We start from the raw sequence: 25,562 nt of genomic DNA, 5'->3' as shown, positions 1-25,562 counted from the left end.
ATGCCCCGGGGGGCGTAGTGCCAATAGTTTCGTTTTTACAAATCTGACGTAAACATAACGTAACAATCAGTGAGGGGTGAATTTGGTATCACAATGTTACACCTGTTGTTGTTGCTTCTTTCTCGCTTCGAACAACGCCTTAGTTCTTGTTTTTTTTCTTTTTTTTTCGCGGCTTCGAAAAAGGTCTTACGCGTAAATTATACCCTAACTTGCAATTTTCCCCGTCGGAGTTAAAAAAGAGTACTCCGAACAACTAGCTCACACTGCGTTTCGAGAGCGGACTTAAACTTTTTAACTTCTCGCTTGATTAATATGTTTTGTTTTTGGAAAACACGTCAATTATTTACTGTTTCTGTTGTTACACACATACATATCCTTGCACAATAGTATCGATAATAATATTAAGAAGGGGGGACTTACTTGTTTTGTTTTTTTTTAATTGCACACGCGCGTGCTTTCTCATTTTTCTTCACTTTAACGTTATTGGCAGTGGTTTTATTCGCTTGTTTTACTCACAAATTTTCCCCGTTTTTTTTCCTAACGTTCAATGGTTTGAGAACGTTTGAGAGTTAATAATGGGTTGTTTTTTTCCTTTAAATCTGCTGCTTATCAATAATTTCGACGGCGATGAAAAATCGTGTGTTTTGCTTATTTTGATGTTTTAAACTTTCAGCAGCGAGCGCGACCCGTTTTTCGTACGGTCTGTTCTGCTTGTCTGATATGACGTCCGGAGTCAGTGTACTCTTGCTGACTCGTGTTTTTCATTGTTTTTGTTTTTGTCTTGCGCCCGTTTTTGTTTTGTTTCGCGCGTGTTTTGGTTTTGTTCGATTTTTAAAACTAAATCAGCCTTTAAAAGTCTTGTTGCATTTTTTTTTATCTTTACGGTTGTGTTTTGTTTTTATCTTTTACTTTTTTCGATTTTTTTTGTTTGCTGTTATTACTTTGAGTTTTTTCTTCATTCTTACCAGTTTTTTAATTCGATAAAGAGATAGACAATCATTCAAAAGCCAACTTGTTTTTTTTATGTTTGTTTGCGTTCGTTTTCAAACATTTTTTTTTCCATCGATTCGATTCCGAAATGAGCACACTTATTGAAAAGGAGCCCAAAATTGGGTAAATTCAACGAAATTTTCCTTGCTTATTCATCGGAATTTGAGCAAAGTCTAGCCAAAATTTGGTGAAAAATAACGATTCTCTGAAAACCAATTTAAGGTAAGTAAATTTTTGATGAAATTTGAGTGAACTAATTAAAATTTTGGGCTACTTTAAATAAGCGTGTATGTTAATGAGGGATTTGTTTTGCGATCAAGGTTGTTGACGAATATTTGTTGCTAACAATATCAAAATATATTTTTAAATTATAAGGTTTTCAAGAAAAAAAATCTATGATTTGATAATAATAGCATTGCAATTTTAAAATAAACTCCAAATTTGAAATATAATTTATTTTTTATTTTGCGCTTTAAAGTGTCAAACAAAGAATAATCATCCGTGGTATTTAAAAGTACTCATATTTACAAAAAATATAGCATTTTTTTTTTAATTTTCCTTGTAAAAAAAAAAAAAAACAAAATTTGCTTTAAAAACACTGAAATTTTCGCACAGTGCTGTAACTTTTTGCTAATTCTCAAGTTATTGTTTTAAAAAGATTATTTTATTGGCTTTTATTTAAAATTCATGTATTCAAATTTTGGAAATTAAAAACATTTTTTGTATGTAAATTTGAGATTATTTTCATTTAATTAATATTTTTAACAAATTTCTGGATTTTTTTCTGTAATTTTGAAAATACTATTATTTTTTTGATTTTGTGCGATTTTGAAAAAACGAAAATTTCTTGATTTTTTGTAATTTTGAAAATACGCCAATTTCTGAAATTTGTAATCTTGTTACTAGCCAACAAGGACAATTTTCCACGAATCTTTATCAAGCTTTGCCTGAAATTAAATTTCTTAAGTATATATTTCTATGCTTAGTACTAAAATTTGGTCAAAATTTATCAGTTTTTCGATTTCAATAAAATTCAATAGAATTGATAAACAAATTTTCTTGAATTTATTTTCTTTTTTATTTTGATTTTCATAAAATTGGTAATGTTTCGTGAATTCAGTAATATTAACTGAAAATTATTTTTTTTAAATCACAAAATTTGTTTTAAAAGCAATATTTTTGCTTATTTATTTTCAGAAAATCAATCGTTTTTGTAATGATTCCGAAAATTCTCACAAAATATTGTGTGTGTGTGTGTTTTTTTTAATAAAGATACTCTAATAAAAAAAATGCAATATTAAAGTCAAACAAAGCCATTTTTCCATGGATTTTCACAAAATCATGTATTTGTAAATTGTAGGAATTTTCACAGGAGACTGTATTTATTGAAAATATTCTATTTTTTCAAATTGAGTGTCAAACTTAAAAAGGAAATTTTGCACAATTTTTCATTAAAATAAAAAAATGCAATCGAATTAAAAACTAAAAAATATAAACAAAAATTCCGTTGAATATTAAAAAAAATGATTTCAGTAACATTTTTTTAAATTTCCACAAATCAAGTACTATTTCGAAGCTTTTTTAAATTAAAATTGTGCAATATTTTTTTTTCACGAAGTATCAAATTTTCAGAAAAATGTTTTTGTTTAAATTTTCTATATGAGCGTCAAACGAAAGCAAATGAATCATGGATTTGAATTTTATTGTTTTTTCGTTACTGAGTACTAAGTTTATCATAAAATAAAGTATTTTTGGATTTTTTTTATATTTTCAATACGGTGTTTTAATTTTTTAATTTTATCAAAGATTTTCTCTGCAAAAATTTTAATGAAAAAAATAATTTAAACCGAAGACAAGTTTTGGATGAATTTTTACAGGAATTATTAAAAAAATAGATATTTACTGAAATTAAGAATTGAACATGTTTCCATCGAATAACAACCTTGATCGTGATATTTCCGTTCAGAATTTCTTCATCATTTACCGGAAATGATGATGAGGGGTGGGTGGGGTTAGAGGGGGCGAGAGGATCTTTTTTAAAACGACTAATATAAAGTGTACAACATTTAGCTTAGCACGTGGTTAGGCGCGGTTCTTAAAAATCAACAAAAAAGAGTAGTGTGTATTTACTTGTAGGCGGTTGAAACAACAACAATGAAAGTGGATTTGTTTTTTTTTTTGCTCTGTAAATTTACAGATTAGTAGTACGTTAGCAATGGATTTGTTTGTAACAGGTTTTTAAATCACATTTTGGTCAACTTGAAGCCTAAACATGTTTTCATTACATTCTGTGAGGTTAAAAGACAACGAAAAAAAGACACAGATTTTTTTCTTCTTTGTTGTGTGTGTTTTGTTTAACAAGAGGTGCAAAAAATGCGGTGGCGGCGGTAGCAGTTGGTAAATATAGAACTTTTAACACTATTGTTTCGCGCTGAGTGATTGTTTTGTATGAGTGTGAGTGTGTGTTTTAGTTTTGGGTGTGTGGTAATATAAAAATATGCTCCTTTCGACTCACACGAATGCTACTCTTTCTTTATCCTTTTCTCCTTTCGGTTAGTTTGTGTGTTTACTTTTTTGTCACTGTACAATTGGTTTCGACTGTCGTCACACATGCGCGGCCGCTTCGCCGAGAATATAAATTACTAACATTATTACACTCAATAGATCCTACAAACTATCTCTTTACGAATTGTTTTTCACGTTTTTCTTACTTTTTTGTTATTTTTCTTCGTCGTCGTGTGTCAAGGTTTTCCTCTGTCTCACAGAAAGAGAGTGAGTCTCTTTCCCGCTAAAATATATCACGTTAAACTTATTTACACATGCGCTCACGCCCGCACTCACTCATTCGCCCGATCCAAGCATGCCAACCTTAAACCATCCCGGCACGCAGAACCGTCGCAGCAGGCTGCAGCTGCTGCTGGTGGTGACTGCCATGGTGATGGCCGTGGCTACTGTGATGGTGATGCGTCAAAGTCGGCGGCGTCAAAGAGGAGGTCATCGCAGTCGGCGGCGGCGGCACCTGGGACGATGCCTTGCGCGACTTGGATCAGTCCCCGAACCGGCTGCAGGCCTTCTTCCACTTGCACTGGGTGCACCACTGCTCCTTGTGGTCCATGCCGTACACCTTGCGGCACTTTTTGTTCTCGCCGCGGGTTCGCCGGTTCGGCGACAGCGGGGACCGGTTCGCCCCCGCTGCGGCGCCGGGACTCGTGCCGGGCGCCACGAAGCCACCGTTGAGCGATTGCGAAGACGAGGACGACGAGGACGAAATGATCGAGGACGACGACGAAGACTGGGTGTGGTAGGCGGCGGCGGCGGCCACGGACGCTCCCCCTGGTGAAAGCTGGATCTGGCCGAGGTGTTGCGACTGCTGCTGCTGGTAGTGATGCTGTTGCTGCTGCTGCTGAGCTATTTGGTTGGAGTAGTTGGGCGACGGGTACGGGTACGAGGCCGACGGACGGGGCGACAAGCGGACGTGCTTCTGGGGGGAGGTCTGCGGAGAAGAAGGGCGTGCGTTAGACAATTTGTATAGATCTCTAGCGAAATTGTAAGTTTTTTCAAGCTCTTTAATTTTAATTAAGCCTCATTTCCAGCCCAAAAATAATAGCTCATAAAGCTATGGAATCACCTTTCAAAAACCAAGCTTCTCCATTGAATCTCCCTTTTAAGAATTAATCCGTGGAAACGCATTCATACCCGAAATTTGAGCACAGTTCTTGCTGGTAAAGAACGAAATTAAAATGGTTACATTTTGTTACGAAAAATTTCCATTTGCTGACATCTTTTTGCCAAAATGAATTGTTTTCCTGCTAGCTCAGAATATTAAACAAATCCATCCCAAAAATCCCAACCCCAAAAAGGATTTAAATTGATCTGAAAACATTTAATCCTAGATGGCATTCGATTTTGATGTTAAAAATAACAATATTAAAATAACAGCAATTTTTTGCATAATGATATTGTCTGATTTCCTATAAAAACCTTCCATGATATTTCAATAATATCTGCGAAAATATCTCAGCTTGTTTGCTGAAATGACGCAATGAGTATTTATTGAGACCCTTGCCCATTTTTTTTAAAAATTTTGGTATCACAGTTCGGGAAAGGACACACAATTTTAGAAGAAAAATATAACATAAATTCATTGATATTTAGCAAATTTTTAGACAGTAGTATAACTGTTGCAATGTAGAAAGCATTTTGTGATATTTTTATGCAAATGAGTTTTAAAAATCAAATTATGTTATTTTTTATTTATTTTTTAAATCGACCGCATCGACCATTAGCTGAGGGACAAAAACTTCAAATAAAATTTTTACTAGCCTTATCTAGCCCACAAAATTACCTTGTGAGGTGATACTTATGTTGAATCTAGACAAAATCTCGAAATACAAGAGGCCGAACGGAAAAAAAATATAAAGTGGAATAAAGGTTGAATAGGCACAACGCGTCACATAGAGAATGAAAAAAAAAGAAACTCGCAGACATTTATAAAAAAATACTGATTTTTCTTAAAATATGTTTAAAGGTGACTATTTAAATATAATAACAAAAACCCAGCTGTAAAAAAGCTTTCAGCGCTGAACAGTAATCGCTTTAATACAGTTTGGTTAGTTAGGGAAATTTGACTTTTGAGATATAAAATCCACTTCAATATTTTTGAAATTAGAACTTTTCTTATCAAACTTGACAAAGACCTGTAAAAAAATTGAAACGAATTGAAGTTAGACTATTTATGAAAAATTGTCCATGGTGGAAACATGTAAAAACTACTAAAAATATTGCATCGAAAATGAATAGAATGGTCTAATACAATATCAAATCCACAAACATAAAGTTTCAAGACAGATTTTTTCATAAAACTGTTCAGAAAGATTGGAAAACTTAAAAACCATATTTATTAAAAAAAATTAATAATGTTTTTGAGTTCAAATTTTCGTAATATCGTTTGAAGAAGTGATAATGTTGAAAGAAATCAAAAACTCTTAAAACATTCGCAATAAAAACTTTCGTCCTTTAGACTTTACGTCCACTTTTGCCTTTTCACCATCTACCTTTTTTCCATAAAATTATTTTTATTAGGTCCTTTTCGGTACTGGTTAGGACCGAGTCAGCTTTTGTAATTACATTTTACTTGAAGAGTAATTACAGAGGATATTGTTTGACCATCAGCCATGGTTTCAACATTTGAATGAGAAAATGCCTCAAAATGCATATTACAAAAGTCCAGTTGATTTGCAATCATAAGTTTTTCAAAATACCTAAGTATTGGCAAACTGGACACCGTGAAGATTTTCCCTTGCCCCTTAATACAGTGTAGTTCAATAATTCCCATCTTCTAAGTCCTTTTACATGTTTGTGGTAATGGACGGCTTGGATTCTGGTTCAGAAGAAGTTGGTTTTATTCCCAATTATTAATTCCTATGCGACCTGTTCTGGAAAACATCCTATGTACATGGCGAAATCCAGTCTGCCATCCACTAAAATCACTGAAAATCACCGTCTCCTAGCAAAGCGAAACAATATCTAAGTATTGGCCAAGTTTTTAAAATAACTTTTCGCGTACATTAAAATTTAATATTTTTTGACGAAAACCGGCTATTCTTAATATTAGACTAGTAAAATCGTAATTTCGTTAAAATTTTCTACTACTGATTTTTTTTAAATACTGCTACTAAAAAACTGAAATGATATGAAATGGTCACTCATGGTCACTATTAAAAAAAAATAAATAAAAAAAAAACGCAAAATTTTCACTAACATTAAACTTTCGATGGCTATGTTTTTAAAACGAGTCACTTTATCAGAAAATCTGTAAAGTACTTTTCAATTGCAAATTCAAATTGACATAAAACATGAAATTGTGTTAAATTTTTTTTTCAAAAATCAAATTTATGACCATACTTCTCTATGGCTCTAAAGTTGCGGGTTTCGGTTCCCTTAAACATATCAAAAATCAAATTTGGGAAATTGAGTTTTTTTTTGTAAAAAAAGGTAATTAAAAAATCGACAAGATTTTTTTCCGTGCACCTATATTTTCTGAACAGTCCTCATCAATAGGTTATCAGTAATCAGAAAATTCCAGATTTTCGAATGATTATTTACCATTTTTGTATGGATAGCTGTCAAAATTGTATGGAGACTTGTATGGGTGAACCACAACAAAGTTTGAGGAAAATATAAAAAAATGCTCTTTAGTTAAAGTTCCCAATGCTGAATCAATATCAACAGTGCCACAGTGGTCCGAAACCGAAATCTAGCGTGACAAAATTGATAGCGGCCACATGTTAAGATTTAGAGCTTTGGTGTCATCGGAACAAATGATCAGGGTCAATAGGGGCATCTTTTGGTATGATGGACATTAGGGTGGTCCAAATTTTAGGGTGGTTCAGAATTTTTATTTTGGCGGGATGACGAGATAGCGCTTTGGTGTCTTGAGAAAAGTTGTAGAGAACACTATTTTGAGCAACTTTGCTGAAGAGCACAAAGCTCTATCTTCAAACGGGAAGTTTCTAGAGCCATTTTTGTAATTTAGGTTGAAGTGTTTATGAAAAAATGAGTTTTTTGAACTTATCAACTCAGGCTTGTGTCGTAGCGAGTTGGTGTCTTCTAAACATTTGTAGAGCTTATCAAAACACACATTTATCTTCCAAGAGAGCAAAAATCGGACCTTTAAAACGAAAGTTATAGCCAAAATACGACGAAAAAGACGCCATTTTGAAATGTGAATAACTCGAAAATGTGGTGGAGTTTGATCTCGCTCTTAAAAGCATCTGAAAGTACACATTTTAGAGTACATTTGCTGAAAATATCTCGGGGGTCTTTTTTGTTTAACTTATTTAATCTCAATTTGAAAATGATCATTTTTTTATCGTTTTTTGCCCATAACTTTTGATAGGACTGACCAAAATTCATTTTTCAAGAATAAAAATGTTTATTTTGACAAGCTTTACAATTGTCTAGAAGGGCTTAAAAATGTACAAAATGATCTAGTGGTTGTAAAAGAAGAAACAAGTTTTGGCTGAAATATTTCAGGAATAAATTTAATTATTTTGTTGATTCCTGAAATATTTCAGCCAAAATTTGTTTCAAAAGTTATGGGCAAAAAACGATAAAAAAATGATCATTTTCAAATTGAGATTAAATAAGTTAAACAAAAAAGACCCCCGAGATATTTTCAGCAAATGTACTCTAAAATGTGTACTTTCAGATGCTTCTAAGAGCGAGGTTTAACTCTACCACCTTTTCGAGTTGTTCACATTTAAAAATGGCGTCTTTTTCGTCGTATTTTGGCTATAACTTTCGTTTTAAAGGTCCGATTTTTGCTCTCTTGGAAGATAAATGTGTGTTTTGATAAGCTCTACAAATGTTTAGAAGACACCAACTCGCTACGACACAAGCCTGAGTTGATAAGTTCAAAAAACTCATTTTTTCATAAACACTTCAACCTAAATTACAAAAATGGCTCTAGAAACTTCCCGTTTGTAGATAGAGCTTTGTGCTCTTCAGCAAAGTTGCTCAGAATGGTCTTCTCTACAACTTTTCTGAAGACACCAAAGCGCTATCTCGTCATCCCGCCAATATAAAAATTCTGAACCACCCTAAAATTTGGACCACCCTAATGTCCACCATACCAAAAGATGCCCCTATTGACCCTGATCATTTGTTCTCAAGACACCAAATCTCGAAATCTTAACATGTGGCCGCTATCAATTTTGTCACGCTAGATTTCGGTTTCGGACCACTGTGCAGTGGTTTTAGAACAAAATAAAGATATGAATTGATCACTAAGCGCTTTTCACAATAAGTTTTGTAAAACTTAAATACAGAACTATTTGGTCTGGTCACTGCTCCATTAGAATGTGAAAAAGTTAATGGAAAATGAAAGGACTCAAAAACTGCATGAGTAACCAAAGGACCATAATACGGATTTTGATTTGTAAAAACCAAATCCTTAGTTGATGGATTTTCAACAGAAGAAAAATAATATCGAACAAAACATCTACTTACCGGACTAACCTGCGACCAGGTGTAGTTGTGGTGTATCAGCGGCGACGTGTGGATATTGGTTCCGTTGGCGGCACTTCCGTTGCTGCCCAACACCACCGAAGACCCACTGCTGCTGCTGTTATTGTTGTTGTTGTTGTTGTTCAAACTCTGGTGAAACTGCTGACCGACGGTGCCTGGCAGTGGCGGTTTGATGGCCGCACCCAACTGTTGATGAATCTGCTGTTGCTGGTGGTGTTGCTGTTGTTGCGGATGCTGCTGCTGGTGGACGAGATGTTGCTGCTGCTGCTGTTGCTGGGCTGCCACTGCTGCTGCCGCCGCGGCAGACGACATGGACAGCAGGCCCTGCCGGTAGTTGCCAACGATCTGCCGCTGGTACTCCGGATCCTCGTGCGGGGGCCGGGCCATGTCACGGTGGCTCAGGGTCGGTGGCGACGGCGGATGGCGCGCACTTCCGGTGCCGTGATGGTTGTTTTGGTGGTGGTTGTGGTTGTGGTGTTGTTGTTGCTGCTGGTTTGACGAGTTGTGCTGGTGGCCGCTGCCACTGTCACTCTCATCCTCGATCTCGGTGAAGAAAAAGTCCTCCTCGTCGCTGTCCTCCTCCGGTTTGCGGGGGCTGGAAGAAGGGAATTTGAGAATTTAGTATGGGTTTTGTAAGCGACCGTGCGTCTCCATGAAATGCATCAAGAATTGTGGAGCGGTTTTACAGGGTGACTACAGTTTTAAGCATTTCGAAGCATGAAATTTTTTATGCTTTTCATTTTGGAATTTGTTTTCCAAAACTAGATATTTTCCTTGAACGGTCTTTTTTTGTAACGCAGTTTAATTTTACTTAGCAACGCTGATTTCGCAATTTCAAGCCACATTTTGATTTTATAGAACAATAAAAAGAAAATTTTTGATTACAGGACGAAAAGACATGAAAATGTTAAACAAGTATTGTTAATTAAAAAGATTAGAATTCGAAAAAAAAATATTTTGGATTATGATTTTTCGGTTTTGAGTCATGTAGCAATGATTGTTTCAACGTTATTTAAATCATAGATACAAATTGACATATAATGTCTAAATTTTGAGTTTTCAAATTCGAAATGGCATCAAATTAAAATATATACTATATTTATACTTTAAAGATTAAAATATAAAAAAAAAACATTTTTTTCTCAAAAAAATAAATAAAATTTAAGTTCAATAGTCCCTGTATTTGGGCAATTGTACTATAATACTTGCGGTACATTTTCAATTTTTAAGCCTGAAAATCCCAATTCGACTGCAAACCTAACTAAATCGAGTCATTGCAAATAGCGTGAGGGCTAACATCACCTAATGTACGCGACTGAGAAAAACTTTATCAACATAAAGCAAATCTGACACAAAGTTTATTTTCTCAATGTTTTTTTTTCAAGAGGGCATTATATTATTTATCTTATTTAGGGGAACAGCATCTAATTCCAGCGTGCCTCTAATGTTGGCAGGTCAGAACTTTGACATTCAATTAAAGCTAATTAAAAGCGTTTTCAACTGAAATCGAGTGATAAATAGCCCTATAAGAAGTGAGCAAGCAAGCTTCTATCAAAAGTTTTGCAAAATTAGTTGTTTAAATAGTGAAAAGTGAAAATATTTTTTTTGCCCCCTGATTTTGAAGGGAGAGGGGGGGGGGGGGGCGACATAAACTTAAAAAATACCATAAAAAAGTTTTTTTTGTACAACATTTGTTTAACTTTTTTTGTTTACAATTTTGATAATTTAATATTTTTTTTAGAATCTGAAAAAATATGCTTTTCAATACACAAACACACTTCAGCGAATGTGCAGAAATTCAAAATCGGTTGCCGGTAAATTGTTGCTGCAGATATTTTTGAAACTTTTTTTCACAAAAGTAATGTTGCTTTCAAAGCAAAAAAGCTAATTTGCTTAATTACAATAAAATAGGAAAACAAAGAAAGGGCAAAATGAAATATATTTCATTTTGGCAGTTTTTTGTTTTCATATTTTATTGTATAATTAGCTATTTATTTATTTTATTCCATTTATGCTGTTTTTGGAGCAGTCGTTTCAGTTTAAAAAAAAAACATAATGTTGATTACGACCAGGGTTGCCAGATTACTTGATAAATCTGAAATCAGATTTCAAAGGTTCACAGATTTCGTCGAATTTTGACAGATTTTTAGTTTTTAAATTAATTTTGGATTATTGTAAAACTTAAATGAACGTGCCTTTCTATTGTTTTAAAATTATTTAGGTTTTATTTCTTAAGTTGAGTATTGTGGATTTTGCTCGTAGCTGGATTTTCTGGCATCTTCTCACGGTCATTGGAAACGGTCGTGGATAGACCTAGGGGTTCCCAGTTGGAGTGAAAAAATTCAATTTGTAGAAAAATTATGGATTAAAATTTTGCTTTTTTATCACTTCTACGACATCAGGAACTTTTTTATTCGGTCGGAAAAATATAATTTTTCTTGAAAAAACTTTCATTTTTAAACACATGATCACCCCTAATTCTGGCTCGATGCCGACATCATGCGACCGCGTGCTCCGTTTGTTTGTCAACAAAGCTGCAGCTGGATGGTGAGACGAAGTGAGGGGGGAAGAGATTTTGACATTTTTATGCCCGCATCTGGCCCGCCGCCTATTACGTCGGTCGTTGAGTCGCCGGTCGTTTCCAGCGACCGAGTCCAGCTAGGAACTGATCGTACAATATTTCAAAAGTGCTAATAACGCTTAAAACACAAGAACAAATTTAAGACGACGAATTCCATATTTCTTTAAACAAAAAATACTTAAATCTAAGCGGAATTTATAGGGTTTAATTTTCCATGAACAAAAAAATAAAATAAGATGAAAACCTAACAGAATCAGGTGGGATTTTTTACCGTTGCATTGGCAAAATTTACATAAAAATTTGTAATTTTACATCAAGAACTGGTGAAAAAGAAGTTATACTCAACCATCCAAATTTGTAATCTTAAAAAAATCAACTTTTTTGTTTATTGTGTAGTGAATTCATTTAATAAGTGAATACGTTGATAGAATTTTAATTTAGTTTTGGAATATTTTCCAACTGGTAAGGATTTTCTAAAGACTAGTATTTTTATAACATGTACTAGGGTAGGCCATGCATTATTTTTGATTTTTTTTAAATAGTGTTTTAAAAAAAGTAGCGATGAAAATTATTTTTTTGAACACCGTGGTGACTTTATTGATAGTCATAGTTTTTCTTGTTTAAATGAGATTTAAGATGTTCAAATTTTATTTTTACGTCAAATTTACCATGAGGTTGCTGATATAGTTTTCAAGAAAAAAAATCTTTGTTAAGTTAATTAAATTTATAAGTTGTTTAACAAAATACATATAAATTTCAGGTAAAAATGTTAAAAAGTCAGAGTTTTGCCTGAAATTCGTTAAATTTTGTTTAGCATTTTAAACTGAATTCAAAACACGAATCAAAAGTTTTCACACTTTATATGAAATTTGTATTACTGACAATGCCAATAAATCTGGAGATGTTTTTGAATTATGTATCAAAAACATATAATATTCATTATTAACAAACTTATATTACCTTGTCCTAGTGGAAAATTGTCTAAAGAATCCGAAAATGCATTCCGTTTTCCGATTCGAAATCATGTCAAAATTTTATGAAAACTTCTTCTAGAAGCACTTTGAACACTTCTCTACAATGGTCAGTATGATTCCATTAGATTAGATTCAATCACAAATTGAAGTCCTAAAATTGAATCATTTCGCATTGTCAAATTTCCACTCAACATCTAATCGGTGCAAACGCGAGTCGCATTCTTCAAATTTCTGTAACCACCCTCTTCAAAACACGACGTGGAGCAGCATGGTGCTTTTCAACGTTGGATTCCACCCGATTTTGCGCTTGTACTCACCCCAGATGTGCGTTTCGGACGTGGGCCGTAATCTCAGAACAGGACGTGTAGATGACACCACAACCCTTCCAGGTGCATTTGTAGATCGGTTGGCTGGCCTGCAAAACGAAAGCAAAAGCAGAGAGAGAGAATGGTTTTGATTAGCGATGCTGCTGGCTGGTGTAAAACTGGGTCAAACTGAGTTGCTGTAACTGCAAGAGGGGGATGAAAGACGAATAATTTCCATGATAATTTTTTTTTCGGTGGTTTGTGTTGACAACCTTTGGCTTAAACACCATCGTCCGGCGGGCCACAAAGGAGCGGCTGCTCGGCGCGCTCAAATCCAACCCGTGATGACCGGCCGCGGTGGCGGCCATCAACGATCGGATCATCATCCTGTTGCTACTCCTGGTGTTGCACTTTTAACCCCACTTTTTCACAAAACAAACCGATTCGAACGGTCGCTCGCGCGGGACTCCGCGTCGTTTTCGGGAAAAGGGACACAATCGCTGCCTGTTCCTGACCCAAGTCGGTTCCAGCAGCGCAAAATTCTGACCTATTTTAGTGCGGCGGCACCGCGTTACATATTTTGTGTTGACGACTACGACGACGACGACGACGCGGACCTTTACAATGTATTCGTACGTTGGAAAAGTCGATTCGCTCTCGTCGCAAGTGTGAGTGGGGAAAAATCATCACCACTCTGGAGCAGCAGCAGCATAGTACATAAGGGTGTTCCCCCCGAACACCCCCCCCCCCCCTCCCCGGGTTTCAGGGGTGTAATTTTCCCTGCACATAAAAGCGGCAGGCAGCATAGCCGGGAACCGTGCCGGGCTGCCACTGTGCTGATCGTCCGTCGGTGACTGGCAGTGTTGCCAGTGCATTACAAAGTTGGCCAACGGGCTGCTGGAGTGTGGCGATGTGGGGTTTGACCTGACACACATTTTGTGCCCGAGAAGGGGCTTCATCCTTCCACGGAGAGAGGGGGAGGGAGCGAGGAAGGGTGCGATGGTTGCCCTGGAAAAAAAGGAACAACCAAATTTTCAGCATGTGGTCAAACCTTTGTTTGAGGTTTTTGCATGAAAGAGTGCACTCGAAGTCCGCGGAATTTGGCGGTTTTATAAAGAGATGATTTTTTTTAAAAGCAACCAAACTCAAATTTAGAACCACTTTCATACTTAGGATTATTTTGAATCAATAATTGAATCTAAAACAGAAAAAAATCGGTGTGATAATCATTTAGCGACTGACTTTTCAAAGAAAAGATGATAATCTGGAAGATAAACCCAAAAATGTTTATTTTTAATAGGCAATAAATTTTATCTAGCTTGAAGAAGATTGAAAAAAATAAGGATTTCCTATTTTTTTACTTATGTTTATGTAATGTTTTTATGAGTAAATGATGAAGTTTTGATCAAATAAAAGGACGTAGAAAACATGCATGATGATGTTTTATGGAATCGCTGAGCAATTACATTTTTTTTTTCATTTGTTTGATATATTTATAGAGAAAAAAAATGAATAAATTGAAATTTCAGGCAATGACAACAAAATGTGTATGCTGAAATGCAGTTTTCACCTTTGGAACATTTATGCGGCAGTTTAGTCATTGCAATTATTTTTTCAAAAAAATTGTCGCTCAATATAGAATATATATAGAAATGTCACAAATTTCTAAAATTTCAAAGAAAATAAACATGCAATAGGCTGAAATAAATAACTAAAATATATCTTCCTGCGTTGATATTCATTTTTAGCATTACAGATCCAAAGAAAAAATATTTTGAATTTTTGTAAAGTTTATCATGTTAATTCATATTGAAATTGAAAAAATCGAATGTTTACAACTATATCACTGTATTCAAACTTGATAACTGTTAAGACTTTTGAACAGGTAGGCAATTTAAAAAAATACGCAAGGTATTAGGTGACTTTTTAGAAAACTAGAAGTTTCAAATAACTAATTTAACAATCCACAAACTATCAAAAAACCTTCTTTTCAGTCTGATTATGCTACAATAATCACTTTCACCATCGTTCTATAAATTTGTCAAAGATCAATTTTATTGGACATTCAAAACCTGTGGACTTAAAAACTTTATAAAAAAAATTAATATTATTTTGAAGAAGTATCTTTAGAGTAAAAACAAGATGATAATATTATTTACATCCGGGAATTTTGACCCATTTTGCGACAAAAAGTGTCATTTTACATCAAGAGCTGGTGACATTTTTATCAGTTTCTGCTGAATTTAACCTTTGCTCTAAAATTTAGGTGAATTTCCTCTTTTTTCAGAACATATTTAATGTTAACATATTGAATTTGTATGTTGTTCTTATTCATTTTTTTACTTCAGTTTATTAGAATAAAAAATGATGGTAATATTATTATAAGTTTGGTAACTTACTTCTTTTTTTAGTAATTTTACCTAAATAACGTGTACACATTCGAATGAAAATGATGAAAATTACATCAATTCATAATGTAATTTTTTTAACACATAATCTGTCACCATTCCCGGATGTAATATGATTTTAATTTTTTTACTATCTATGCATTTTTTTTATTGAAATAATTACAATAATGTTCAAAGTATCTTTACACATTATTTAGATAAAATTAACACCCAAGTAACATTTTTTTTACGAGTTCTACAAGAGCTCTTGAAGATAGCTACAGCATAGCAGTTTGGACCGCGGTAGGATAAAACTCTCTTCAAGCACTCTTCCAAACTCCTGAAGAAATTTTGAAGAGAATTTTATCCTACCGCGGTCCAAACTGCTATGCTGTAGCTATCTTGAAGAGCTCTTGTAGAACTCCTGAAAAAAAAATGATACTTGGGCAACAACAGATTCGGTAATGCAAAGTCCAATAAAAAAAATTTTTTTCCCTGAATATTCATCCAAATTGAGCAGCAATTTTAAGGAATGCACAGTGGGCGAAATGGAACCCAAAATCGGACTTAAATGATTCCCTGGTATGAAAAATAGTGTTTCTTATGTAATAAGAATTCCAGGGAATCGATTGGTGATGATTTCATCCACCGCACGAAACGACAAAGGGTCCATTTTGCCCCAATTCCCCATTTTTTATAGCGGGATTGGGGTTAAATGGACCCTAAATGATTTTTGCGGTGCAAGTGGTTATTTTTACTGGATTTCTCAGATATTTTCACATGAGTTAAGTGCATTTTGGATGGCCGCATGAAGCCTCCGCTTTAAATACAGACTGATTTTTAAGAAAAATGGTAGAAAAATGGGGAATTGGGGCAAAACGGACCCTTTGCCGTTTCGTGCGGTGGATGAAAGCATCACCAATCGATTCCCCGTTTTTTTTTACATAAGAAACATTATTTTAATACCAGGGAACCAGCCGCGTTCAATTATGTCCGATTCTGGGTTCCATTTCGCCCACTGTGGAATGTTACACACAGAAATATGTAGCCCATCTGTATGGGATAGGGGAACAATCGCTCGTACAGCCGTAATTTTTACAATTTTGATTATTTCCAGTATGAGGAATTGTTGCTAGCAATGCAATTAGCTGATTCTACTACCTTTGTTTTCTTATAATATTTGGACAGTATAAAATAAGGCTTCGGGTCATTTTATCAAAATGCTATTTTTCCAAGATCAGTAGTGTCCCTACCAATGACTTGCACCTATTATAAAGTATGATTTAACTTTTGGTTATTTTTTGTTAAGAGCTTTTGAAAAATTTTGTTCAGGTGGGGCATGTGTACCATATGGATTTTTGATATGAAAAATAATACGAATTGCTGCAACAACATATTTGATTTGGAAATAAATACATAAAAGTACTTAAAAAAATTGTTGTTTAAAAAAATTGTCCATACAAAATATAGTGATATTAGGAAAATTTGCTTTTAATCATCTAGAAAATATTTTTTTCGTAAAAACGATCAAATTTATTGTAAAATATTAATATTTAATCTAAAAATGAATTAAACGTTTCAAAAACATTCTAATCTGATGTATCTAAGTGATAATAGTTCAATTGATAGCAAATTAACATGTTGTTTCATGCATTGTTCCTCTTGCCCCAACGGGTTGTTCGTCTTGCCCCACTAGTTGAGTAGAACGTACGAAAAATTAAAAATTAAAAAAATAAATTTACATTAAAAACAGGGTTTTTTTTTTTAAACTTGTTCCATCAAAGTCTTAGTCAAGACCTGGAATAAGATGATTATAAAAAAAATCCGACAGATTTTTTAACGTTTTTAATGAGTTATAACGATCATTTCCTTAGCTTGTTACACTTGCCCCACTTTCCCCTACCTATTTGGCCGAAAAGCTGGAGTGATAGCCAAAGGCACTAAGGCACAGTCCTTTCTGGATGCGTTCCGGGTTTGAATCCTATTGATTAACATTTTTTTTGACGACTTTCTTACAAAGGTGATATTCAGGTTTTTGCATGCGATTCTGCCGGCGCAGTTTTTGCTGTAACGAAAGTTTCTAAATTTTACTTTGCTTAATCAATAAATTTGCCTAAAAATGGAGACACATGGTTGTTTACAAATAAAAAGTCTAGTCAAGTGCAATGAAACAGCATTCGAAAATCATTCCAAGAGATTTTAAGCTCAGCCAAGATTAACCAACTCCGTTAATGTATTGCGATTAAACCGCAGCTTAAATCACCTCCCCCTGTTCATTGAATCAGTGTCATTGTGACCCATCACACAGTGCCCAAAACACATAACTCAAGCTTATTGAAACCAATCATGTTAAGCCTACACCATCGTTCAATAGATTCCCGGCTCAATATCCCGAGGTTTCCATCCAATGTTCTAAACACCGACCAGTTTGGCAGTGGTGAAGTCAAAGCTTTTTGCGCGCCCTCCAACAAAACCGGCATTTTCCCTCCCCGGAAAGCTTCCCCATTTCCCCCGTTTTTTTTTTCGATGGACCGTTCGAAACCGAATCCTACAGGATCTCTCACGCACACTGCCTTAACTCGCTTCCGGGTTGTTTTGGTTATGTATGTGTAATGGTGTTGAAGTACATACAGTTCTATGTATTTTTACAGGGGTAGAGCAGTAGTGGATGGAGGAAATGTAATTTGTTTTCAAGGGAAGTTAACAGGGAACAAACCAGCGAAAGCGTAAATATCGATTGACCTAGTTAGGATCGAGTCCCCCACTTCCACTTCATCCCGCCCATATCCCTTAACAAAGTGTGATTTTTTTGTGCGTTTCCCTGATGTGTGTGTGTGTGTTGTGTACAAACACTTGGGTTCGCGCTTTTCCCTTGATTATTATTGCGCGCGCTGTGTGTTTGAGCTAGCGAGCCCGCGATTTTCCTGACCAGATGGCCTTCCCCCCTTAATGTCGCGGATGCTTCTTTGACTGAAGGTTGGTGAAACATAATCAAATTTCCAAACAGCTAAATGCTGCTCAAAGTTTCATTTTTATGAGCTGTTGTTGGCACTTGCTGCCTATCTATGAATGGCGTTTTCCTCGCGAGCGAGGAAAATTACGAAAGTGAGAGTTTCTTCCTGTTCTTGTTCTGATGGCGCAGATATGGCCGCGGTTCATTCAACGGAACTGGATAATTTGTTTGCGTGGCTCAGCATAAAGTTGGATGTTGTATACTTCATTATGCTTAATGTTTTCCTTTCTGTTCTTTTTTTTGTGGAGGAGGTCTTGATGGTTTGGTGCGAATTGTTATCATCGGCATTACTTATTTATTGGAGAATTTCTGGCAGAGCAAAGTATTCCACCGAATTAAGCCATAAAGAGATTATTGTTGAGAAGGCATGAAGTTTGAAATGTACAGAATACTTGGAAGACAACAATCAATTGAATCTAGAATTCTTCTTAAAACCAAAAAAACGACAATCCAGCAATAAACACGAATAGTTCATACACTCTCTGAGAAGTGTTTGAAACTCTAATTTATCCTGCATTTTTTTATGTTTTTGATTTGTCCCAAACTTTGTCTTCCCTATGATCAAAGAAGCCATTTTGTGCCATTGGTTCACTCATACAAGTCTCCATACAATTTTGGCAGCTGTCTATAACGTCATGATTCGAATTCCCGGACGCTTCGAAACCCGGACACTTCATCTTGTTTTATCAATTATTTGGATATAGTTCACATTATGAATGTCAAAACTGTGTTATTTGATGGATTCCTATACATCAACTTTCATTTAAAGTTTGTTTGAACGCTATAGTTAATGCCAAAACAATTAAATACAATAAAATTATAAGTTTACCAAAAATGTGAAACATTTCACTTGAAATATTTCATAGACGTTCGAAGCACCGGGAAGGCAAAGCAGAAATTTATGGTTTAGATTTCCTTAAATTCTAGCAAATTTATATTTAAACTATCGATTGTTTTGATGTTAACAGCTTATTTGAGACCTAAAGAATGCCATTCACTAACATTTCAGTCGAAGTTAGTGCGATTCATAAGTAAAATCGAGTGTCCGGAATTCGAATCAGCTTTTAGCAGTGTCCGGGATTCGAAGCACAACAAGTCATTTTAATTTTAAAATTCTGATGAAAAATTGTTAGAAAATACATATTTTGCATGCATTTTCTTGAAACTGACTGTTTATACTACATCCTGATGATATTTCTACATTTCCAACTTATTACATGATTTTTTGCCAGCTATAACAAAAATGATATGCTACTAAGTGTCCGGATTTCGAATCATGACGTTACAAAAATGGCACGTTAGTATTCAAAGGTTTGTCTTCGACAAAGTTGTAAGAATTGGACTATTTGCAAACTATGTAGGTTTACGGAAAAAATGTCCAATTTTTTAATTCACCTTTATGATTGACAAGAATTAAATTTCCAAAAAACAGTTTATACTTTTTTTATGAATTTTTTTCAGAAGGCATCGACCCGCAACTTTTGAACCATAGAGAAGTTTAGGCAAAAAAATGTAGCCAAATTAAGATTTCTTCAAAAACAATGTGAGCAATACCAAAACCGGAAATGGATTTTATTTGTATTTTTTGATTTGGCTCAAACTTTATGGAGGCCTTCCCTATGACCAAATATGCTATTTTGCGTCATTGGTTCACCCATACAAGTCTCCATACAATTTTGGCAGCTGTCCATACAAAAATGGTATGTAAATATTCAAACAGCTGTAACTTTTGAGTGAATTTTCTGATCAATTTGGTGTCTGCGGCAAAGTTGTAGGTATTGTTGAGGACTTTTCAGAAAAAAATAGGTACACGGAAAAAAATTGCAGTTTTTTTATCAACTTTTTTTTACTAAAACTCAATTTCCCAAAAATACGTATTTTTGAATTTCGAGATTTTTTGATATGTTTTAGGGGACAAAAATCCGCAACTTTTGAGCCATAGCGAAACAAGGTCAAAAAATCTGCCGCCGAGTTATAAATTTTTGAAAAAACAATGATTTTTGGAAAAAATCGAAGTTTCATGCAAAAACAAGTTTGACATTATTTTTTAATGCAAAATTGAATTTTCAATCGAAAAGTACTTTACAGATTTTTTGATAAAGGGCTCCGTTTTCAAGATATAGCCACACCCAAAACTGGCAGCGCTAGTCCGAGAGAATGATGGTCTCGAGTCGAGAGAATAGTGGTACCATTCACGGACGCAGAGAACACAGCTCGAGATGGGCGATAGAACTATTCTCTCGAGGTTCATTTGCAAAAAAAGTTCATCCGTCAAACAAAAAACCAAAAGTGTTGACAACGGGAATCGAACCAGAGACCTTTGACAAACCAATCCAATGACTTAGCTGCCTCGGCCACCACAGCTTGGTGACCATGGAGAAGTCAGAAGTCGATGTATGACACTTGTTGGAGATTTATTGATTCAACTAACGAATGAACTCATTTGTTATGATGGTGTGAGTTGGTACCATTATTCTATCGATTTTGGCACTGAGCCCTCAATAAATTTTGAGAGAACGATTATCTCGATTCTGAATTTTGGGTGCACCGAAAGTTTGATTTTAGCGAAATATTTGCAGTTTTTCAATTTTTAAAAATAGTGACCATGAGTGACCGTTTCTAAAAATATTTTTTTTTTACAATTTCAGAAAATTTGCTATAAAATTTTCTAAGAGACATTGAAGATTGGACCTCGGGTTGCTGAGATAGAGCCGCTTTAAGAAAAAAAAACAAGAAAATTGAAATTTCTTAATCCCACCAAAACAACCCACCATTTTCTAATGACCATATCTCAGCTAATAATGGTCCGATTTTCAATTTTAACACATGAAAAATTCGTGAAATTTTCCGATCTTTTCGAAAAAAATACTTTGAAATTTGTTGAATCAAGACTAGCATTTTAAATGGGCGTAATATTCAATGTTTGGCCCTTTTAAAATTTGTCAAAGGTATTCTCGTTTTCGATATTAAGTTTAAAAAGATGCACGAAGTAGTAGCTCAAATACATGGAAAATGCTAAATTGGATCAAACAAATCTGTAGTTTTAACAACAAATAGACCTTGAAGAAAAATTCTTTCAGATAAAAAAAAAATGGGTGTTTAGGAGGACGATTTGAAGAAGGTTAAAACGGCAAAATCTTGAACAAATTAAATTAATTATAGGGTTTTAACGATAACATTACATGAAAATAAATTGATATTCCAAAAAAAAAATTTTATCGGTTGATAACACGATTCCATAAGTATCAGTGCCTTCTAAATTGTAAATAAATTAAATAAATTCGTGGGAATGTGAACAGATTTTGTGCCAGAACATATAGTGTAATATTACATCATAAAATGTGTCAATTTACAGATAAAAAATCGATAAAGTTTGAAAAAAAAATAACCGAAAATCGGTAGTTAAGGTGGTATTAGACTATGACAAACAAACAAACAAACAACTTCGCACTTTTTTGCACTTTTTCGTATTTGACAGTTTGCCTGCTTTGTTTGTTTGCAGGTTTGCCGTAATCAAGATTGCGAGTTTGGCGAGCTGTCAAACATGAAAAAGGTTTGCTTAAGATTATCAATAATGAGGTAGTTTTCAATCGCGTGTACAGGTTTTTTCATCAAATTTACAAATTCCGACATAATTTTGTTTCTTTTTCTTTTAATTGTATTGGCATTGATTTATTATGCCTCTTTTAACTTAATTTTTTTTTAAATATTTTTTGTCACAAAAAAATAAAAAAAATCCGTTAAATTTAGGCAACGGACCCTTGAAATTTCTGTAAAAAGAGTTTTGTAGAAATCAAGATCTATTGTATTTATTCATCAAGGCCTATCTTAACACATTCTCCATTGCGTTGCTCACCGCGTCATATAAGAATGTTTGAAAAATTGATTATTTTTCCTTTCAAGCCATTTCACTACCAAAATTCATCGACATACAAAGTTTTTTTTTCCTTTTTCTTTTTTGTTTGCTTGCCAAGAAAAGTGGGGTTGGGGAAAGGATCAAACTAAAAGCTTTTTTGCCTTTTCACTTTTTTTCTTCTTCTTTTCGGGAGAACCTTCCCTAGGGACAATGATTTATGGGTACAGGCGCGTTGGGGAACACACTCTAGAACCCAGAAAAAGCTTCTTCCAGCACTCGCCGTGGAAGGCCCCTCTCTAATCTATCAATCAAAATGCTAACATATTCGCGGCGGTGTTGGCCACAGACAAGTGGATTTGACAGTTTGCTTGTTTTTTTTTTTTAATTCAGTGGAAATCTTGAAGAGTTGCAAAATTGTACCTATTTATCTGTGGTTCGTGATTTTCTGGGATAGAGGGAAGTCCCGAAAACCGGCCGGGAATCGAAAATGGCGGAAAATCGATCCACTTTTCGAGTGAGTGTGTGAATGGCTCAAGCCACCTTAATCAAGCCCAAGGCTTCCCGGTTTTTCCCTGCAGGAACCCAAAATCGGTGACGAGGGGAAAAGCATGGAGGAACTTCTGGCACCATTAACTATGCCTGCTGGAGGTAAATAGGTTACACCACTACCAAGAGAGTTGCGTGTGGGCGAGCGGGGGGTGGCCTTACAATGTAATACAATTTATGTAGCTCGCCAGTGGGTGGCAGAAAATCCCGATGTTTTCACAGGACTCTGTTTGGACAACATTCGGGATGGCGTATACATAGGAAGTGTTTTGCCGGGATCCTCCCGGCACCGATTCCGGGACCCACCGCCGAATGTATGAAGTGTGGGTGGTGAGCAACTTTCTTCCCGATGATCCCGAAACCTATTTATTTCTCTTCGCTGAGTGTCGCCGCACCATTACATCCACACTCCCCCCCAGTACATGGGACTCCCTGCTTTATTTTGTTGAGCTCTCTCTCTCTTGGCATAATTATGTTGGGTGCGTGCAAACTCCAGCATAATCGAGTATATACTTACGCATACAGCACTCAACACGCAACATAGTAGGCTACCCAACGCCAAGTAACGCAGGTTATGGTCGGCTTCGCTTGTGGGCGGCCATTTTGTAACCTGCAAGCGGGCCATTAATCTTGCTAGCTCCCGGGTCGGGGAAGACATCCCGAAAAAAAAGGGGATTATACTCCTAATTATTCCGGAATGTGGCCACTCACGCAGTGAGTTAGGGATAATTAATTGCCAAAAGCTCTAGTTGCTAACCGTTAGCTGTTGTACTTCATTTGCGGATAAGATCTCGCCACAGCGTGGTATGACATTGAACCTGAACGGAGCGAAAAATTGTGAATTGGTTTTCCTGGTAAGATTTGCTCAGTTGGTTTGTGAACTTGTGGCAGCTGATGAACCGCGTGGTTGATTACTTTCAATGTACGCAATCAAATGTTCAAACAAATTCTGGCCCAAAATTTACTCACATGGCAACTGCTTGGCCTGAAGTTGACAACGATCGCAGAAGGCGCATCTGACAAGAGTCTAAAATCTGCCTTTCGTTCATAATCCCAAAAATATTATTTTTGCAATTCCGTCGTGAAACTACTTACTTTTCCTTTCATTCTTGAACGACGAAATAGCCTACTTTCCTGTACCGAAAATAACAGAATCGAATCGAATTTTTCAAAATAAATGCTGAAAAGTTCTACTTTTCAGCACTGAAATGGGTGCTCGTTGGATAAATGTACGACTCGTGCTGAAAAAATCCTCTTTTTGCAATTTGTTGCATAAACTACTATTAAATATTTAGATAAGTTGAAAGTTTATGACAAATCTAATTTCTAATCTAATAAAAATAAATTTTCCAACACTTTACCTTTTTGTTACAATTGAATTGAATTTGGGGAATTTAGGACTGTGGAATGATTTCGTGTCAGCAAAAATGTGTAATAATACCTCGAAAACGTGTAAATTTACATCTGAGCAGTTCTCTGGAAGTGGACTTTATTTATATTTTTTGAATTGGCTCAAACATCCCTTATGACCAAAGAAGTCATTTTTTGTCATCATTGGTTCACCCATACAAGGCTCCATACAATTTTGTTAGCTGTCCATACAAAATAGGATGAGGACTACTTAAAAAAATGGCACAGGATTTTTTTTAAATTTTGAATGATCATTTTATTCACAAAAAATCAATTTCTAAATAGCCATACAAAAGTATGCACAAAAGATTTGCCGACCAGTTGTGATTAAGTTTTTAAGTTTATTTTTTTTTTGGAAAGATAGAAATTTTATAATGTAAAATCATTTTTGCAATCGAAAAGTACTTAACAGATTTTTTGATAACGTGCACCGTTTTCATGATACAGCGACTTATATTTTAATATTGATTTATTTTTTTTATGTTGAAAATAGTCTCGATGATTGTCCATTTCTGAAAATATTTTTTGGTCGAAAAGTTTAGAATATTAAAAAAAAACCTTAGAGACAATGAAGATTGGATTGCTGAAATACAGCAAATAAAAAAAAACATTTTTTTTTCAAAAGTTTAATCCAAACAGCCTTTTACATTTAAAAAAAAATCAATAAGAGATTTTTTTAACAAGCTTATATTGATTATAAATTAACTGAATAAGTTTTAAGTATGTTTCCAATAAACCTCAAAATTCTAATGCAAATCGAAGAAAAAAAAACAAAAGAAAAATGTATTTAATTATAATCTTTTATTAGCAAGCTTGAAGATGTTTTACAATTTTGTAAAATTTCAATGTGTTTTTTAATTAAAAAAAAAAATATATATATTCTAAACAGCTAATTTTTTGCACACTATTTTTTTTAATTGCTCGATATTAATAGTAATGATTTATGAAACACAAAAATCATCAAATGTTAAATTATTATATTAATTCAAGCTTTCTATATGTTTCTTTGTGGTTGAAACAAAAACCGTAAGAATTGCTATCTTTAATACTTTTAAGGACTCTTCCATTTTTTTGAAAAAAATGTAGGGTCTTTTAAGTTTGCATTTGCTATCAGTTTTTTTTTCTATAAAAAAAATAAATACCTAAATTATATCATAAATAATTTATCTGTAGCAAACAAGCAAGTTGTCAATGACTAGATTAAATTTTGATTAATAGGTCAATTAATTATGATTTAATTGAAACGCGACGTAATTTTTTTTTTTGAGGATATTAAAAACAATAAAGCGTAGGGTTCCCTTTTTTAACATAATCGCGTGAATTTTGTTTTGTAGATAGCAGAAAAAAAAATTATTTTTATTTATTGTCTTACAATTTATTTTTCAAATTGAGCAATTTAATGCGTACACAGTAAAAAATAAGTAAAATAATGTGTAAAAAAGTTAAATTCTAAATTTCACCAGTTCTTGATG

The 25,562-nt window shown here is 34.5% G+C and overlaps 1 protein-coding gene across 2 annotated transcripts in view; it reads right to left on the bottom strand.

Annotated features, from left to right (window-relative positions):
• Positions 1–2,989: 2,989 nt before the first annotated feature.
• Positions 2,990–25,562, bottom strand: part of LOC6050995 (zinc finger protein 704) — a 106,702-nt gene continuing 84,129 nt past the window's right edge. For both annotated transcript variants that reach the window (XM_038265259.1, XM_038265260.1), the window contains 3 exons: positions 12,891–12,988; positions 9,001–9,613; positions 2,990–4,483 (listed from right to left, as the gene is read on the bottom strand). In XM_038265259.1, coding sequence (XP_038121187.1) covers positions 4,037–4,483; positions 9,001–9,613; positions 12,891–12,988 — 1,158 coding nt within the window. In that variant the 3' untranslated portion in view covers positions 2,990–4,036. The remainder of the gene's footprint in view (positions 4,484–9,000; positions 9,614–12,890; positions 12,989–25,562) is intronic.

Source organism: Culex quinquefasciatus, chromosome 3 (genome assembly GCF_015732765.1).
Source record: "Culex quinquefasciatus strain JHB chromosome 3, VPISU_Cqui_1.0_pri_paternal, whole genome shotgun sequence".
NCBI classification, from domain to species: Eukaryota; Metazoa; Arthropoda; class Insecta; order Diptera; family Culicidae; genus Culex; species Culex quinquefasciatus.
This window is presented reverse-complemented; position numbering and strand designations above follow the sequence as displayed.